This window comes from Bufo gargarizans, chromosome 1 (assembly GCF_014858855.1).
Source record: "Bufo gargarizans isolate SCDJY-AF-19 chromosome 1, ASM1485885v1, whole genome shotgun sequence".
Lineage (NCBI taxonomy): Eukaryota > Metazoa > Chordata > Amphibia > Anura > Bufonidae > Bufo > Bufo gargarizans.
The window spans coordinates 461053890-461073000 of NC_058080.1; the positions used below are offsets into that span (position 1 = coordinate 461053890).

General features: G+C 44.6%; 1 protein-coding gene across 1 annotated transcript in view; it reads left to right on the forward strand.

Moving 5' to 3' along the window:
• LOC122932752 (cytochrome P450 1A1-like) overlaps positions 1-8690 on the forward strand; it is a 46098-nt gene extending 37408 nt beyond the window's left edge. The window contains exons 6-7 of the mRNA XM_044287348.1: positions 6004-6090; positions 6868-8690. Coding sequence (XP_044143283.1) covers positions 6004-6090; positions 6868-7150 — 370 coding nt within the window. The 3' untranslated portion in view covers positions 7151-8690. The remainder of the gene's footprint in view (positions 1-6003; positions 6091-6867) is intronic.
• Positions 8691-19111: the final 10421 nt, after the last annotated feature.

Genomic DNA, 19111 nt, shown 5'->3' on the forward strand with positions numbered 1-19111 from the left:
GCTCTGGGAGAAAAACACCTCAAACAGGGAAAAAGGATAATCAGCAAAGAAAAAACTATAAGGCGCAGACAGAATCAGAAACCAGCCAACAGTCAGAAGCAGAGAAATAAAGCAACATTGCTTTGTTTCTTTTTCACCACATAAAGAAGAAATAACAAAAAGAGAAAAATGTAGAAGGGGGCGTAACCCCCGAAACCTCACGCAGCATGGGGTAGCAGTTCAGCGCTCTCAGGATTACTATGCAATATAGCAATTTATTTACAGTGGATATAAAAAGTCTACCCACCCCTGTTAAAATATCAGGTTTCTGTGATGTAAAAAATTTAAACAAAGATAAATTATTTCAGAACTTTTTCCACCTTTAATGTGACCTATAAACTGTACAACTCAATTGAAAAACAAACTGAAATCTATTAGGTTCTTTAAAGTGCAACTGCCATTTCACTACCAAAAATTAATTCCTAACATATGTGATGCTAAAAGATATTTATGAAGCTTATTTTTCAGTTAATTTTGCCTTTCTGATGTCTGTATTCAGCCCTTAGCAACCCTATCAGCAGGACCAATCAGAATGCAGATACCCCCCCCCCCACACACACACACACACACTATTCCAGAGCAGTGTGTATTCTCTCACATACAGCTAACCAGAGACAAGCCCTGCAATTGCATGAAATCAGTAAGCATTCGTTTTAGCCTCTTTATAGTCACCTGTCAGCTCTGCAGCTGCTCCCTCATTCTCCTCCACACTGCATTAACTGCTCATATCTCAGGTTTGGTACCAGCAATATGGGCTTTGTGTTGTCTAAAATATGAAATTCCAAGCTTTCAGACAATACCAGAATGTTCAGTACAGGGGAAGATAGCACTGATAGAAATCGGGATGCAGTGAATGCAGCTTAAAGTGAAAGTAAAAGCAGATTTTACTTGCGATTATTCCCGACTGGATTTCTAACAGTGATTCCTCCTATGTTGCATGGACTTTAGCTTGTCATTCATGGAATGTCAGCTTTCAAACAAGACCAGTTGCATGTTTCTAGCTGCTACCATTCAGGAGAAAGCATCATCTCCCCCCTCTACTTTCTGCCCAGGCACTCAGGGCTGTGCTTCTTCTTCCAGTGCACTTCCCTCCTGTTTATATCAGAGAGGAGATGGCTGCACATGACAATGCTGTAAGAAGAGGCTGCAGGGTAGGGAAGTAACACACATTTCTGGGAGTTATTATCAGTTAAAACTGAAAAAGCACAAAAGCATTTACACAGCAGGGTGTACTATACCATTAGGGTATAAAAAATGAAACAGCAGTTACACTTTAAAATTGACTGCTTTTCCAAATTTTACCCAAAAATTTGCTTTATAACGAATTACTTTGTCACAAAGTACATTTCTTTGTAAATAGCGGGTGCAATGTTAGGGAATGGCGATTGCGCCACTCCTGTCTTTGAACCCCTCAGATGTCGCATTCATCACTAATCGTGGCATCCAAAATCTATATTTAAGCATTTTAGTGTTTTCAAATAAAAAAATTAAATTGTACTTACCTCATCCATATGATTGTGAACAGGCTGCCATAGCCATCTTGCTTGAAGTTCCAGCGTGAAATCTCGCGCGGCACGTGATGACGTCACTCATCACATTGGACGGCGTGGGATCTTCAGGCAGGATTGCTGCGGCGGCCTCTTTGCGCTCAAATGGGTAAGATAAGTATGATTCTTTTTTTTTGCTATTTCAGGGAAAATCTATTTCTTACCACGAAGCACGAGAAAATTCGGCTTAGCAGGAAATTGAATTTTCCCTGAAATTTGAATCAAAGTCCACTTTGTGAACTTTGATTCGCTCAACACTAATGACCTCTCTGCAAATGATGGCTGCACTCTTTTTTAACACTGGTCCATCTTAGCATCAGTATAAAGGGAAAGTATAAAGGACAGATACAGCTTCTCTTTTTTGAATTCCCTCCTGGTTTTGGCTTCCAAAACTTCATGCAGAAACCTGACCATGTGGCCGTACCGTAAGAGCTCTTAAGCAGCTTTCTAATGGTTATAGTACAAAGTTCTTAAGGTTACTTTCACACTAGCGGCAGCCTTCTCTGGCAAGCTGTTCTGGTGGGTGAACAGCCTGCTGGATCCGAGCCGCTGCTAATGCACTCGTGCCACCGGAGGTCTGCTTCAGCCCCAATGACTATAATGGGGGCGGGCTGGAGTTCCGGCGGCAGCAAGGCAAACAGGCTGAGAGGCGGCTGGTATAAAACTACGACATGTCGTAGTTTAATTCCGGCTGCCTCTCAGGATGTTTGCCGTGCTGCCGCCGGAACTCCGGCCTGCCCCCATTATAGCCAATGGGGCCGGAGCGGACCTCCTGCGGCACGTGTGCACGAGCGACAGCACAGATCCGGCAGGCTGTTCACCCACCGGAACAGCCTGCTGGAGAAGGCTGCCGCTAGTGTCAAAGTAGTCTAAAATGTCAAGTATATTATTCTCCATCCAAACCTGAAAGCAGTTTTGGAAAAAAATAGACAACCACACATGAGAAGCTGCTAATTGGCTCCTCACAAGTGGTTGATATCAGTGGAGAAGAGGAGCGTGGAGCAGGTAAGTGGTTTAAAAAAAGCTGGCGCACATATGTCCTTTCTTGCCTTTCGTCTTGGCTAGACAAATCTTCAGATGTGTAGTGCAAGACTACCAGCTCTGAAAAGAACGTGATTTCACTCTGCTATATTGGGAGATGTATATGCTATACAGGGAGTGCAGAATTATTAGGCAAGTTGTATTTTTGAGGATTAATTTTATTATTGAACAACAACCATGTTCTCAATGAACCCAAAAAACTCATTAATATCAAAGCTGAATATTTTTGGAAGTAGTTTTTAGTTTGTTTTTAGTTTTAGCTATTTTAGGGGGATATCTGTGTGTGCAGGTGACTATTACTGTGCATAATTATTAGGCAACTTAACAAAAAACAAATATATACCCATTTCAATTATTTATTTTTACCAGTGAAACCAATATAACATCTCAACATTCACAAATATACATTTCTGACATTCAAAAATGAAACAAAAACAAATCAGTGACCAATATAGCCACCTTTCTTTGCAAGGACACTCAAAAGCCTGCCATCCATGGATTCTGTCAGTGTTTTGCGTGCCATCAACATTGCGTGCAGCAGCAACCACAGCCTCCCAGACACTGTTCAGAGAGGTGTACTGTTTTCCCTCCTTGTAAATCTCACATTTGATGATGGACCACAGGTTCTCAATGGGGTTCAATTCAGGTGAACAAGGAGGCCATGTCATTAGTTTTTCTTCTTTTATACCCTTTCTTGCCAGCCACGCTGTGGAGTAATTGGACGCGTGTGATGGAGCATTGTCCTGCATGAAAATCATGTTTTTCTTGAAGGATGCAGACTTCTTCCTGTACCACTGCTTGAAGAAGGTGTCTTCCAGAAACTGGCAGTAAGACTGGGAGTTGAGCTTGACTCCATCCTCAAACCCGAAAAGGCCCCACAAGATCATCTTTGACGATACCAGCCCAAACCAGTACTCCACCTCCACCTTGCTGGCATCTGAGTCGGACTGGAGCTCTCTGCCCTTTACCAATCCAGCCACGGGCACATCCATCTGGCCCATCAAGACTCACTCTCATTTCATCAGTCCATAAAACCTTAGAAAAATCAGTCTTGAGATATTTCTTGGCCCAGTCTTGACGTTTCAGCTTGTGTGTCTTGTTCAGTGGTGGTCGTCTTTCAGCCTTTCTTACCTTGGCCATGTCTCTGAGTATTGCACACCTTGTGCTTTTGGGCACTCCAGTGATGTTGCAGCTCTGAAATATGGCCAAACTGGTGGCAAGTAGCATCTTGGCAGCTGCACGCTTGACTTTTCTCAGTTCATGGGCAGTTATTTTGCGCCTTGGTTTTTCCACACGCTTCTTGCGACCCTGTTGACTATTTTGAATGAAACGCTTGATTGTTCAATGATCACGCTTCAGAAGCTTTGCAATTTTAAGAGTGCTGCATCCCTCTGCAAGATATCTCACTATTTTTGACTTTTCTGAGCCTGTCAAGTCCTTCTTTTGACCCATTTTGCCAAAGGAAAGGAAGTTGCCTAATAATTATGCACACCTTATATAGGGTGTTGATGTCATTAGACCACACTCCTTCTCATTACAGAGATGCACATCACCTAATATGCTTAATTAGTAGTAGGCTTTCGAGCCTATACAGCTTGGAGTAAGACAACATGCATAAAGAGGATGATGTGGTCAAAATACTCATTTGCCTAATAATTCTGCACTTCCTGTATTTGTCTATGTGTGGCCACCCGGTGGTTGTGATGTGAAGTGCAGCTTGTCGAGGGTTTGGCTGGCCTGTTGTGATAATTTAGTCAATTTATATAGTGACTTCACAAAATTCACAGAAGTTAAAAGGTATTGTAAGTTATATAAAATCTCAGGCAACCCCTGTAAATCGCCTAAAATAACAAATTAATGGATTCTCACCTGTTTTATCCTCAGCTTTTTCCAGCAGTGCGCTCTGGTCCTTATCGCTGCTATGTGTTTTATTGGCTGCAGCGGTGACATTCTGTGGACAGAGAGAGATCGTTGATCCAGGGATTTATTCTGATTGCCTGATTGGAGTTGGGAAGGAATTTTTATTCCCCTAAAGTGAGGAAAATTGGCTTCTACCTCACAGGGGTTTTTTACCTTCCTCTGGATCAACTTGCAGGATGGCAGGCCGAACTGGATGGACAAATGTCTTTTTTTGGCCTTATGTACTATGTTACTATGTTACTATGACACAGGTCACTGCTGAAGCTAATAGCTGTCCTCAGCACAGATGCCCTATACACAGCTGGGTCCAGCGATTGGCTGCAGTGGTGCTTTGTGCATGAAACATCACTGCTGCAGCCAAGGAGATGACGTCAGCAGCGGGAGGAGTGCCCGAGGAAACAGCAGAGAAAACAGTATCCATTCAGAAGTAATTTTTGACCATTTACAGGGTTTGTCCTAGTTTTTATAAAACTCAGACAACTCCTTTAAAGGTGAACACATCTGTTATCTGTGAGCACTATAATGAGCACTGTGGTATAATAATAATATATCACTATAATAATATAATAAAATCATATAATAATATAATATCACTATAGTGAGCACTGTGGCATAATATCAGCACTATGGTAATGTCACGGATGAAGTTGCAGATAGCTGTAACTTATAAATAAACGACCAACTGGCTTGATCCCAAACTAAGGAGCATATAGGTAAGCCCTATAAAACCCTAAGAGCTCTCCCTGACTGCTATGCACATGGTTCTCAATGGTAGACTATTGCATGCCCACATACCTAAGACTGTGTGACACCTGAAAACCCTGTAATAGTGAGGGGACATGACCACCGGCTCCCTGCACTTAATACGGACGGAGTCAGGGTCACCTAGAATCAAGCCAGCAAGGGTACACAATAAAGGAAAAGACTTATCTTGAGCAAACAGCAGAAGCAGCAGCCTCCAGCAGTGAACACTTCATCCAAAAGTAGTATAAACCGCAAAGTGAGGCAGTGTGGGAGGGAATATAAAGGAAGATGATTAGGCTAAATAAGTGACACTGGGCAGAAGGAAAGGAGATGACAAAGTGAAACCAAAACAAAGAACGTCATACAAGACGTAGAGAAGAACGTCTGCCAGACCTTTTCACAGAACTGGCGGTGACAGGTAATGAACACAGCGGTTGATATTCTGTGGGCAATATAATTGTTGGAAATAAAGCTGGTATTATGTGCGTTCAGGTATTATGTACTGTACATACTATAGCTAGCATTATGGCATTAGTCTTCCATACTGACAGACTCTGTACCACTTGGTATCAATATTGTCTGAGCTGTTTCTGTACATTTACATCATTGACATTCATGTAATCATTATAGTTTATTGCATGTTATGATTGTAAAAATCTACTCATATATTCTTTCACGTTAAGGCCTTTACTAACATTCTCTCATTGTTTAGTACTATTACGGATACCAATCTGAATGGATACTTCATACCAAAAGACACATCTGTCTTTATAAACATGTACCAAGTAAATCATGACCAGTAAGTGCAATCTGATTACTAAAGTTATTTGAGTGAACCATGCATGATAAGTTTCTAGTAAACTGATTATATGTGACAAAGTAAGTTGTACCACAGTAGTTGTTATAAGCAGTTGATAGTTGAGGGTCCAACTTCTGTCTCCTAAAGATAGGCCATCAAAGTCCTAGAAAGCCCCTTAAGGACACCTGGACACCAGGAAATTTACCTCCTTTCCTCACTGAACATGACAGGGTGATGTGCTGCTGACAACGGTCCTGTGCATGTAGCCTTAAATGTGAGCAGGTCAAGTTGCCTCTACTTGCAGAGCTTCCTAGGGGTGGTGAGGGGGCGAAACCTCACTACACTTTACACTGCCTTACACAGGAATACTCACCAATGTGTAATATATAGAAGTGTAATATATGCAAGTGCAAGGGATACATGCTTTTGATATCCATGTGCTTACAGGGAATGTCTACTCTTGATTAACATTTCATTTATTTGCTCCAAAATTCTGCGCTTATAAATTTCATAATATATTTTTATTGAAGTTTTCTGATTCTAAAGTCCCAACAACACACTTCCTTCATATATGATGCAATTCCTCTTCCCTGCAGCCACCACTATGGAAAGCTCAGGAGCTTATTACATGCAGCTTTATTATGGCTATTGAGCAATGGAACCTGTATGAATTCATAATACAGTGAGCTCCTGTTTTCATAGCAGCATGCGTATTCGTGTTATCCTCCGTGTATTATCTTTTCCATTTTGACATTCTCTATGATGCTTCATCTATAGGACTGTGTGGAGAGATGCCGACCTGTTCATCCCAGAAAGGTTTCTTGATGAAAGTGGACGTGTTGATAAAAGTTTGATTGAAAAGGTGTTCATCTTTGGCATGGGAGTTAGAAAATGTTTAGGAGAAGACGTCGCTCGAAATGAAATGTTTATTTTTCTCGCGTCCATATTGCAGCATCTTACATTAGTGAAGGAACCTGAACATCATGTGGATCTGACTCCAGTTTTTGGGCTCACTATGAAACCAAAACCTTATACTCTCAGAACTGAAAACAGGCTATAGTGGTTTATCTAGGAATCCCTGGTATTCTTTCCCAGTCAGTAAAATGGCTGCTGCTTTTCAGTGCAGAAATGTATTATGGAAGGAATGAGTAGTTGTTTCAAAGAATGGGGTGCCCTTGATTTATTAATGAAGTATGTTGCGCTGTGAGTCTCCGTATCTTCATTGGCTTCCTCAATTTTTTTCCGCCACACTTCATAAACATACTGATAGGTTAATTGAGTTTCTATGAAATTGACCCAAGTTTATGTGAGATGGTAAAATGTATATTACATGCTTAATTTCTGAAAAGGTATGATACAACTGATAATCTTTGTACTGACCTTTATACGCAAAGTAAAAAAAAAATAGACATCAGCCTGTCTTATGTATTATCATGCTGTCTTGCTTTACTAGCCTAAGGGAGTCTATCACAATTCTGGACTGTTATCTGCAGTTATACATGAGCAGTAATGTAGCAGCCATTTTGTTTTTTCCTACTGCCTCCGGTTCCCTCACTGTCAGCACTCACACTGCCTGAAATACACACTCAGGACTGCTGTGCTAACAAAATGTACACATACACCCCAGGCCAAACAATGTATATTAGCGCAATTTTAAACCCTTACAGCAGGAGAAAAAGGAGGCAGAAGGGAAATATAAAATAGTAATCTGGACTATTCATGTATTACTGCAGATAATAGTCCAAGATGTGGTGATAGATTCACTTTTAGATGGACTATCTGGAGACGAGAGAGAGCAGTCAGCTGATTGCATCTTCTGTCTCTGTTTAGTGATCAGTGGGGGTCTCATCACCCGGATCTCAAAAATCTAAACTTCTGACTAGGGATTAGAGAATCGACTTTGGATGGAACATCCAAAGTCGATTCTCATAATACTTTGCTTGAATACTGTACGGAGCGAGCGCTCTGTACAGTATTACAATGTATTGGCTCCTATGAGGCCAAGTTATTATTTCTCGAAGTCTCCCGAGACTTCGCATAAAAAACTTCATAAATCAATTTCTACTGTAAAAAAACATTTCCCGAACTTGGGTTCAGTTCCAAGTGGAAATTGATTTATGAAGTAATAACGTCGTCTCATAGGAGCCAATACATACTAATACTGTACGCAAGTATTCAAATAAAGTTTTATGCGAATCGACTTTGGATATTTCATCCAAAGTCAATTTGCCTATCCCTACTTCTGACATGTCAAAGTTTTTATTTAATTTTAATTTTTATGACTTACACTTTAAATGGAGAAGTGCTTGGATTTTCTTCTACACAGAATGCCATTTTTGCCTACTTTTCTATGTCCATGATTGTAATTTTCTCCTTCTTTGTAAAAAATTCTACAGGAATTTCAAACATTAAGGAGAACAGTTGTGTTATCTAAAAGATAAAAATAAATGACGTTGGAAGCTTCATTTACTGATATATATAGTGTATAATTTCCATTCATAATAGAAAAGCACATTGAGGGCTTCAGAGTAAATGACTCCAGAGGAAATACCTAGGGCATTTAGTACTCTTAATGATGTTAATGTATCCGCATCATCTTGTCTAAGATGCATTCCACAGAATAAAACAAACAAAATATGAATAATAACATATGTCATATCTATTGTGATATTATGAATGCTTGCGTAATTGCAAAGATAATTGCAAGAACTCCAGATGTATTTTATGGTGGTGTAGAATACAAGAAGTTGGCATCTAAAACACGATACAAGCATAGTTATACTTGGAATTTAGTTGATTGCCAACTTAAAATGTATTTTTGGGAGATCAATACTGAGGATCTATGCTTAGGTCACTAATGTCAGACCAGCGAAGGAACAACTCCCACAGATTGGCTATTTGCAGCAAATGTTGTGCGTCAGAACCAGGCACCGGAACAGCTCAGTTTCATCTACAGTGTAGTGGCCATGCCTGGTAACTGCAGCACTGCTAGCATTCACTTGGTAAAAGGTCTGAAGTAACCAGGTGCCTGGTTCTGGAGCACAGTAGTTCTTATAAGCAGTTGATAGTTGGGTGTCCAACTTCTGGCTCCTAAAGATAGGCCATCAAAGTCCTAGAAAGCCCCTTAAGGACACCTGGACACCAGGGAATTTACCTCCTTTCCTCACTGAACACGACAGGGTGATGTGCTGCTGACAAACAATATGTTTTATGCCAGCATAAAAGATCCACAAACTAGAGTCAGCAACGATCAGCACCAGTTTTTTTCAGCCAATAATTAGTATCTATAAAAAAAAACTTTAGAGCAGGGATGCCCAACCTGAAGCCCTCCAGCTGTTGCAAAACTACATCTCCCAGCATGTTAGGACAGCCTACAGCTATTATCCTACAGCAGGGCATGGTAAGAGTTGTAGTTTTACAACAGCTGGTGTGCCACAGGTTGAGCATCCCTGCTTTAGAGACACAAACCACTCCCTTCCATTCAGCTATCTGAAGAAAGTGGAAACTAGAAATAAACCTAAGTTATCAAGTATGCATGGCTGGATCGCTTCTTGGCCTTTTGACTAAGATCAAGTGAAGTATGCATGGTCTGTAAGTATTTTTTAGTAAATGTAACTTAAGTCTGCACTGCATAGGCTTACTGTACCTAATATTGTGATGGAAGATCATAAAGTACTTGTTAAAGATGAGCAAAGTATTGGAAAAAAAAATATTTCTAAGTAGTGGGTGCAGTGACAGGGAACAGTGATAATGCAGCTGTCCGTCACAGGCTCTACCTGGACTTGCTGTGCTAAGTGGGCTTCTGAATAAGTGGAGTTTAAAGAACTGGAGTTTAAGACAAGGAGCAAGAAACTAAGGTTTGAACCAGTCCTCCAACTCCAACAGACAGGATCTAATTCTAACTCTTATTTACAGTTTTTCTTCTTTACTGTTCATCCCCATCTAAACATGTGCTCCATGAACAATACCACTAAGTGTGTGTCCTGTGCAATGTATGCGTGCCTTGAAGAGCCATTTGAGGGTGAATACATTTGCACTAGATGCAATCACGTTGCATATTTGGAAGCCCCGATCTTGGATCTAAATAAGCAGCTTGAAATACTTAGGGGCATTACAGACCTGGAGAGAGGCTTAGACCTCACTGTGCAGGCAGCGACTGGGGTCAGTGAAATGGAGGTGGGAGGAGGAGGGCAAGATCAGGACTACCAGGTCAGCAGTTGGGTTAATGTAGGAAAAACACTGTAGCAGGGCGTTTCTCCTAGCAACCAGGAGGAGGACCGCTGCAGGAAGGATGGGAAAAGGAGTGCCGCAAAGGTCAGACAGATGCTGGTGGTAGGGGACTCTATTATTAGTAGGACAGACAGGGTCATCTGTCGCCAAGACCGTGAATGCTGAACAGTGTGTTGTCTTCGGGGTGCTCGGGTTTGGCATATTGCGGATCAGATTGACAGATTGCTGGGTGGGGCTGGGGAAGACCCGGCAGTCATGGTACACATTGGCACCAATGACAAAGTCAGTGGGAGATGAAAGGTCCTTAAAAATTATTTTAGGGAACTAGGTGAGAAGCTCAAGTCCAGGACCTCAAATGTAGTGTTTTCAGAAATACTACCAGTGCCACGAGCGTCACCACAGAGACAACGGGAGCTTAGGGAGTTAAATAAGTGGCTGAGAAGCTGGTGCAGGAAGGAAGGGTTTGGGTTCATGGAGAACTGGGATCACTTCTCTGTCGGTTACAAGCTCTATAGTAGGGATGGGCTACACTTTAATGGGGAGGGTGCAACTGCTCTGGTGGAAAAAATGGTTAGATGGCTGGAGTAGCTTTTAAACTAGGATCTGTGGGGAGGGATCATACTAATAAGGGGGTAGATAGTGTAGAGAGTGGGATATAGGAGGGGACAGTGGGGAATTAGTGGGGGCTGGGGTTAGTGAGGAAAGTAGGGAGAAGACTGGGCAGAGCAATACACCAATGAAAAATAGAACTGCTGGTAACAAGAACCTGTTACATACAAACATCAACCAAGGTAACCCAAAAATCCCGGATAATCACTTTAGAGGTAATAGTAATTTAAAATGTATCTTCACAAATGCCAGAAGTCTAGCTAGCAAAATGGGGGAGCTGGAGGCTATGGTACTAGAAGAAAACATAGATGTAGTTGGTGTGGCTGAGACATGGTTGAATTCTTCGCATGACTGGGCTGTAAATATTGAGGGTTTTACAGTATTTAGGAAAGACAGGGTCAATAGAAAAGGTGGTGGTGTGTGCCTGTATGTAAGGAGTGATCTGAAGGCAAGTGTGAAAGAGGCAATTGTGGGTGAGTATGGTGAGGATGTGTAAACTAGTGATGGACAAACATCGGCCGGGACGATTCGCGAATGCGATCAAATGTTCGCGATCCGCAAGTTTGCGGCCGGCCCCATTCACTTTAGTGGCAGGGGAACCTGAAAAACCTTCAGGTCATTATTGCAACCACCAAATACTTACAAGAAGTGCACAAATCGACCCACAGCATGGACAGTGACATATCAGAGGGGGATCAATGGCAAATATTCCCACAAAAAATATGCATTTTAATCAGGGGCCATTTTTATGCGTCTTACAGGGAAACAAATGTGGCCTTCTGGAGCCTAGAAAAGTTTTATTTTAGGCTACGGGAGTACATGCCCCAAAAATTAGGCATTCACCTGACAGAAAACATCAAGTGATTATGTGGCTGGAGCTATACTAGACGGTCATTGGATATCAATTTTACTGCAGGCCAGTACAAATAGATGTTAAATACATATGTTTAAAAGAACAAAAAATATAAAATTGTACTTAAAAACATTGCTAACGAAAACCCCCTCTTGAAGAAAACCCAAATGATAATAGTTGAAATTCGATAACACGTGGTCATCACAGGTGTTGAATTCGTCCCAGGTCCCAAACATTAGGCATTCACCGGACAGAAAAGGCCTTTTATGCTGCTGTATTTACCTAAGACAGGGACCATTATTTGTTCTGGGTGGTGGCGGATATTTGTGGGCTGTCATGAGGAAATTCAATTAAACATGGTCGTCACAGGTGTTGAATTCCTCTGAGATCCATGCCTCATCCGAACCCGATCCGAACTTCGTCCCGAACCCGAACCCCATTGAAGTCAATGGGGACCCGAACTTTTCGGCACTAAAAAGGCTGTAAAACAGCCCAGGAAAGAGCTAGAGGGCTGCAAAAGGCAGCAACATGTAGGTAAATCCCCTGCAAACAAATGTGGATAGGGAAATGAATTAAAATAAAAATTAAATAAATAAAAATTAACCAAAATCAATTGGAGAGAGGTTCCATAGCAGAGAATCTGGCTTCCCGTCACCCACCACTGGAACAGTCCATTCTCAGATATTTAGGCCCCGGCACCCAGGCAGAGGAGAGAGGTCCCGTAACAGAGAATCTGTCTTCATGTCAGCAGAGAATTAGTCTGCATGTCATAGCAGAGAATGAGGCTTCACGTCAGCCACCACTGCAACAGTCCATTGGCATATATTTAGGCCCAGCACACACACAGGCAGAGGAGAGAGGTCCCGTAACAGAGAATCTGGCTTCATGTCAGCAGAGAATCAGTCTGCATGTCATAGCAGAGAATCAGGCTTCACGTCAGCCACCACTGCAACAGTCCATTGTCATAAATTTAGGCCCAGCACCCAGGCAGAGGAGAGAGGTCCCGTAACAGAGAATCTGGCTTCATGTCAGCAGAGAATCAGTCTTCATATCATAGCAGAGAATCAGGCTTCACGTCACCCACCACTGTAAGAGTCAATTTTCATAAATTTAGGCCCAGAACCCAGGCAGAGGAGAAAGGTCCCGTAACAGACAATCTGGCTTCATGTCAGCAGAGAATCAGTCTTCATATCATAGCAGAGAATCAGGCTTCACGTCACCCACCACTGTAAGAGTCAATTTTCATAAATTTAGGCCCAGAACCCAGGCAGAGGAGAAAGGTCCCGTAACAGACAATCTGGCTTCATGTCAGCAGAGAATCAGTCTTCATATCATAGCAGAGAATCAGGCTTCACGTCACCCACCACTGTAAGAGTCAATTTTCATAAATTTAGGCCCAGAACCCAGGCAGAGGAGAAAGGTCCCGTAACAGACAATCTGGCTTCATGTCAGCAGAGAATCAGTCTTCATATCATAGCAGAGAATCAGGCTTCACGTCACCCACCACTGTAAGAGTCAATTTTCATAAATTTAGGCCCAGAACCCAGGCAGAGGAGAAAGGTCCCGTAACAGACAATCTGGCTTCATGTCAGCAGAGAATCAGTCTTCATATCATAGCAGAGAATCAGGCTTCACGTCACCCACCACTGTAAGAGTCAATTTTCATAAATTTAGGCCCAGAACCCAGGTAGAGGAGAAAGGTCCCGTAACAGACAATCTGGCTTCATGACAGCAGAGAATCAGTCTGCATGTCATAGCAGAGAATCAGGCTTCACGTCAGCCACCACTGCAACAGTCCATTGTCATAAATTTAGGCCCAGCACCCAGGCAGAGGAGAGAGGTCCCGTAACAGAGGATCTGGCTTCATGTCAGCAGAGAATCAGTCTGCATGTCATAGCAGAGAATGAGGCTTCACGTCAGCCACCACTGCAAAAGTCCATTGGCATATATTTAGGCCCAGCACACACACAGGCAGAGGAGAGAGGTCCCGTAACAGACAATCTGGCTTCATGTCAGCAGAGAATTAGTCTGCATGTCATAGCAGAGAATGAGGCTTCACGTCACCCACCACTGCAACAGTCCATTGGCATATATTCAGGCCCAGCACCCAGGCAGAGGAGAGAGGTCCCGTAACAGAGGATCTGGCTTCATGTCAGCAGAGAATCAGTCTGCATGTCATAGCAGAGAATCAGGCTTCACGTCAGCCACCACTGCAACAGTCCATTGTCATAAATTTAGGCCCAGCACCCAGGCAGAGGAGAGAGGTCCCGTAACAGAGGATCTGGCTTCATGTCAGCAGAGAATCAGTCTGCATGTCATAGCAGAGAATCAGGCTTCACGTCAGCCACCACTGCAACAGTCCATTGTCATAAATTTAGGCCCAGCACCCAGGCAGAGGAGAGAGGTCCCGTAACAGACAATCTGGCTTCATGTCAGCAGAGAATTAGTCTGCATGTCATAGCAGAGAATCAGGCTTCATGTCAGCCACCACTGCAACAGTCCATTGGCATATATTTAGGCCTAGCACACAGGCAGAGGAGAGGTTCATTCAACTTTGGGTAGCATCGCAATATAATGGTAAAATGAAAATAAAAATAGGATTGAATGAGGAAGTGCCCTGGAGTCCAATAATATATGGTTATGGGGAGGTAGTTAATGTCTAATCTGGACAAGGGACGGACAGGTCCTGTGGGATCCATGCCTGGTTCATTTTTATGAACGTCAGCTTGTCCACATTGGCTGTAGACAGGCGGCTGCGTTTGTCTGTAATGACGCCCCCTGCCGTGCTGAATACACGTTCAGACAAAACGCTGGCTGCCGGGCAGGCCAGCACCTCCAAGGCATAAAAGGCTAGCTCTGGCCACGTGGACAATTTAGAGACCCAGAAGTTGAATGGGGCCGAACCATCAGTCAGTACGTGGAGGGGTGTGCACACGTACTGTTCCACCATGTTAGTGAAATGTTGCCTCCTGCTAACACGTTGCGTATCAGGTGGTGGTGCAGTTAGCTGTGGCGTGTTGACAAAAGTTTTCCACATCTCTGCCATGCTAACCCTGCCCTCAGAGGAGCTGGCCGTGACACAGCTGCCTTGGCGACCTCTTGCTCCTCCTCTGCCTTGGCCTTGGGCTTCCACTTGTTCCCCTGTGACATTTGGGAATGCTCTCAGTAGCGCGTCTACCAACGTGCGCTTGTACTCGCGCATCTTCCTATCACGCTCCAGTGCAGGAAGTAAGGTGGGCACATTGTCTTTGTAGCGTGGATCCAGCAGGGTGGCAACCCAGTAGTCCGCACAGGTTAAAATGTGGGCAACTCTGCTGTCGTTGCGCAGGCACTGCAGCATGTAGTCGCTCATGTGTGCCAGGCTGCCCAGGGGTAAGGACAAGCTGTCCTCTGTGGGAGGCGTATCGTCATCGTCCTGCCTTTCCCCCCAGCCACGCACCAGTGATGGACCCGAGCTGCGTTGGGTGCCACCCCGCTGTGACCATGCTTCATCCTCATCCTCCTCCACCTCCTCCTCATCCTCGTCCTCCTCGTCCTCCAGTAGTGGGCCCTGGCTGGCCACATTTGTACCTGGCCTCTGCTGTTGCAAAAAACCTCCCTCTGAGTCACTTCGAAGAGACTGGCCTGAAAGTGCTAAAAATGACCCCTCTTCCTCATCCTCCTCCTCCTCCTCCTGGGCCACCTCCTGTTCCATCATCGCCCTAAGTGTTTTCTCAAGGAGACATAGAAGTGGTATTGTAACGCTGATAACGGTGTCATCGCCACTGGCCATGTTGGTGGAGTACTCGAAACAGCGCAACAGGGCACACAGGTCTCGCATGGAGGCCCAGTCATTGGTGGTGAAGTGGTGCTGTTCTGTAGTGCGACTGACCCGTGCGTGCTGCAGCTGAAACTCCACTATGGCCTGCTGCTGCTCGCACAGTCTGTCCAGCATGTGCAAGGTGGAGTTCCACCTGGTGGGCACGTCGCATATGAGGCGGTGAGCGGGAAGGCCGAAGTTACGCTGTAGCGCAGACAGGCGAGCAGCGGCAGGATGTGAACGCCGGAAGCGCGAACAGACGGCCCGCACTTTATGCAGCAGCTCTGACATGTCGGGGTAGTTGTGAATGAACTTCTGCACCACCAAATTCAGCACATGCGCCAAGCAAGGGATGTGCGTCAAATTGGCTAGTCCCAGAGCTGCAACGAGATTTCGCCCATTATCACACACCACCAGGCCGGGCTTGAGGCTCACCGGCAGCAACCACTCGTCGGTCTGTTGTTCAATACCCCGCCACAACTCCTGTGCGGTGTGGGGCCTGTCCCCCAAACATATGAGTTTCAGAATGGCCTGCTGACGTTTACCCCGGGCTGTGCTGAAGTTGGTGGTGAAGGTGTGTGGCTGACTGGATGAGCAGGTGGAAGAAGAGGAGGAGGAAGCCGAGAAGGAGGAGGTGGCAACAGGAGGCAAAGAATGTTGCCCTGCGATCCTTGGCGGCGGCAGGACGTGCGCCAAACAGCTCTCCGCCTGGGGCCCAGCTGCCACTACATTTACCCAGTGTGCAGTTAGGGAGATATAGCGTCCCTGGCCGTGCTTACTGGTCCACGTATCTGTGGTTAGGTGGACCTTGCTACAGATGGCGTTGCGCAGTGCACACTTGATTTTATCGGATACTTGGTTGTGCAGGGAAGGCACGGCTCTCTTGGAGAAGTAGTGCCGGCTGGGAACAACATACTGTGGGACAGCAAGCGACATGAGCTGTTTGAAGCTGTCTGTGTCCACCAGCCTAAATGACAGCATTTCATAGGCCAGTAGTTTAGAAATGCTGGCATTCAGGGCCAGGGATCGAGGGTGGCTAGGTGGGAATTTACGCTTTCTATCAAATGTTTGTGAGATGGAGAGCTGAACGCTGGCGTGTGACATGGTTGAGACGCTTGGTGACGGAGGTGGTGGTGGTGGTGTTGGTGGTACATCCCCTGTTTGCTGGGCGGCAGGTGCCAACGTTCCTCCAGAGGCGGAGGAAGAGGCCGAGGCGGCAGCAGCAGAATAGGCCGAGGCGGCAGCAGCAGAAGAGGTAGCAGGGGGAGCCTGAGTGACTTCCTTGGTTTTAAGGTGTTTACTCCACTGCAGTTCATGCTTTGCATGCAGGTGCCTGGTCATGCAGGTTGTGCTCAGGTTCAGAACGTTAATGCCTCGCTTCAGGCTCTGATGGCACAGCGTGCAAACCACTCGGGTCTTGTCGTCAGCACATTGTTTGAAGAAGTGCCATGCCAGGGAACTCCTTGAAGCTGCCTTTGGGGTGCTCGGTCCCAGATGGCGGCGGTCAGTAGCAGGCGGAGTCTCTTGGCGGCGGGTGTTCTGCTTTTGCCCACTGCTCCCTCTTTTGCTACGCTGTTGGCTCGGTCTCACCACTGCCTCTTCCTCCGAACTGTGAAAGTCAGTGGCACGACCTTCATTCCATGTGGGGTCTAGGACCTCATCGTCCCCTGCATCGTCTTCCACCCAGTCTTGATCCCTGACCTCCTGTTCAGTCTGCACACTGCAGAAAGACGCAGCAGTTGGCACCTGTGTTTCGTCATCATCAGAGACATGCTGAGGTGGTATTCCCATGTCCTCATCATCAGGAAACATAAGTGGTTGTGCGTCAGTGCATTCTATGTCTTTCACCGCTGGGGAAGGGCTAGGTGGATGCCCTTGGGAAACCCTGCCAGCGGAGTCTTCAAACAGCATAAGAGACTGCTGCATAACTTGAGGCTGAGACAGTTTCCCTGGTATGCATGGGGGTGATGTGACAGACTGATGGGGTTGGTTTTCAGGCGCCATCTGTGCGCTTTCTGCAGAAGACTGGGTGGGAGATAATGTGAACGTGCTGGATCCACTGTCGGCCACCCAATTGACTAATGCCTGTACCTGCTCAGGCCTTACCATCCTTAGAACGGCATTGGGCCCCACCATATATCACTGTAAATTCTGGCGGCTACTGGGACCTGAGGTAGTTGGTACACTAGGACGTGTGGATGTGGCAGAACGGCCACGTCCTCTCCCAGCACCAGAGGGTCCACTAACACCACCACGACCATGTCCACGTCCGCGTCCCTTACTAGATGTTTTTCTCATTGTTATGGTTCACCACAACAACAAATATATTATTTGGCCCAATGTATTGTATTCAAATTCAGCGGGATATAAATTTGAGGCCTAGTATTTAGGCGCTGGGTGACCGGTATGGATTTAGTGACAGAATTAGACTTGGAAATGCACAGAAGCGTGTGTGTGAAGTTATTCTGAATGACCCAATGTGCACCTTGAATATTATATACCCTTTTTGGGATAGATTTCAAATAGCTCTGATATAGCAGGAACCACTAAATTATGAAATTGCTAAATTGGGAATTGTACTTCAACCCAGAACAAAAAATGTGCTTTGACGGGCACTAAATAACTTTCCCAGCTACAACAGGACAGCGGTAACGAGAGATTTAGAGGGATTTAAATTTGAGGCCTAGTATTTAGGCGCTGGGTCACCGGTATGGATTTAGTGACAGAATTAGACTTGGAAATGCACAGAAGCGTGTGTGTGAAGTTATTCTGAATGACCCTATGTGCACCTTCAATATTATATACCCTTTTAGGGATAGATTTCAAATAGCTCTGATATAGCAGAAACCACTAAATTATGAAATTGCTAAATTGGGAATTGTACTTCAACCCAGAACAAAAAATGTGCTTTGACGGACACTAAATATCTTGCCCAGCAACAACAGTACAGCGGTGGGTAACGAGAGATTTAGAGGGATTTAAATTTGAGGCCTAGTATTTAGGCGCTGGGTGACAGGTATGGGTTTAGTGACAGAATTAGACTTGGAAATGCACAGAAGCGTGTGTGTGAAGTTATTCTGAATGACCCTATGTGCACCTTCAATATTATATACCCTTTTAGGGATAGATTTCAAATAGCTCTGATATAGCAGAAACCACTAAATTATGAAATTGCTAAATTGGGAATTGTACTTCAACCCAGAACAAAAAATGTGCTTTGACGGACACTAAATATCTTGCCCAGCAACAACAGTACAGCGGTGGGTAACGAGAGATTTAGAGGGATTTAAATTTGAGGCCTAGTATTTAGGCGCTGGGTCACCGGTATGGATTTAGTGACAGAATTAGACTTGGAAATGCACAGAAGCGTGTGTGTGAAGTTATTCTGAATGACCCTATGTGCACCTTCAATATTATATACCCTTTTAGGGATAGATTTCAAATAGCTCTGATATAGCAGAAACCACTAAATTATGAAATTGCTAAATTGGGAATTGTACTTCAACCCAGAACAAAAAATGTGCTTTGAC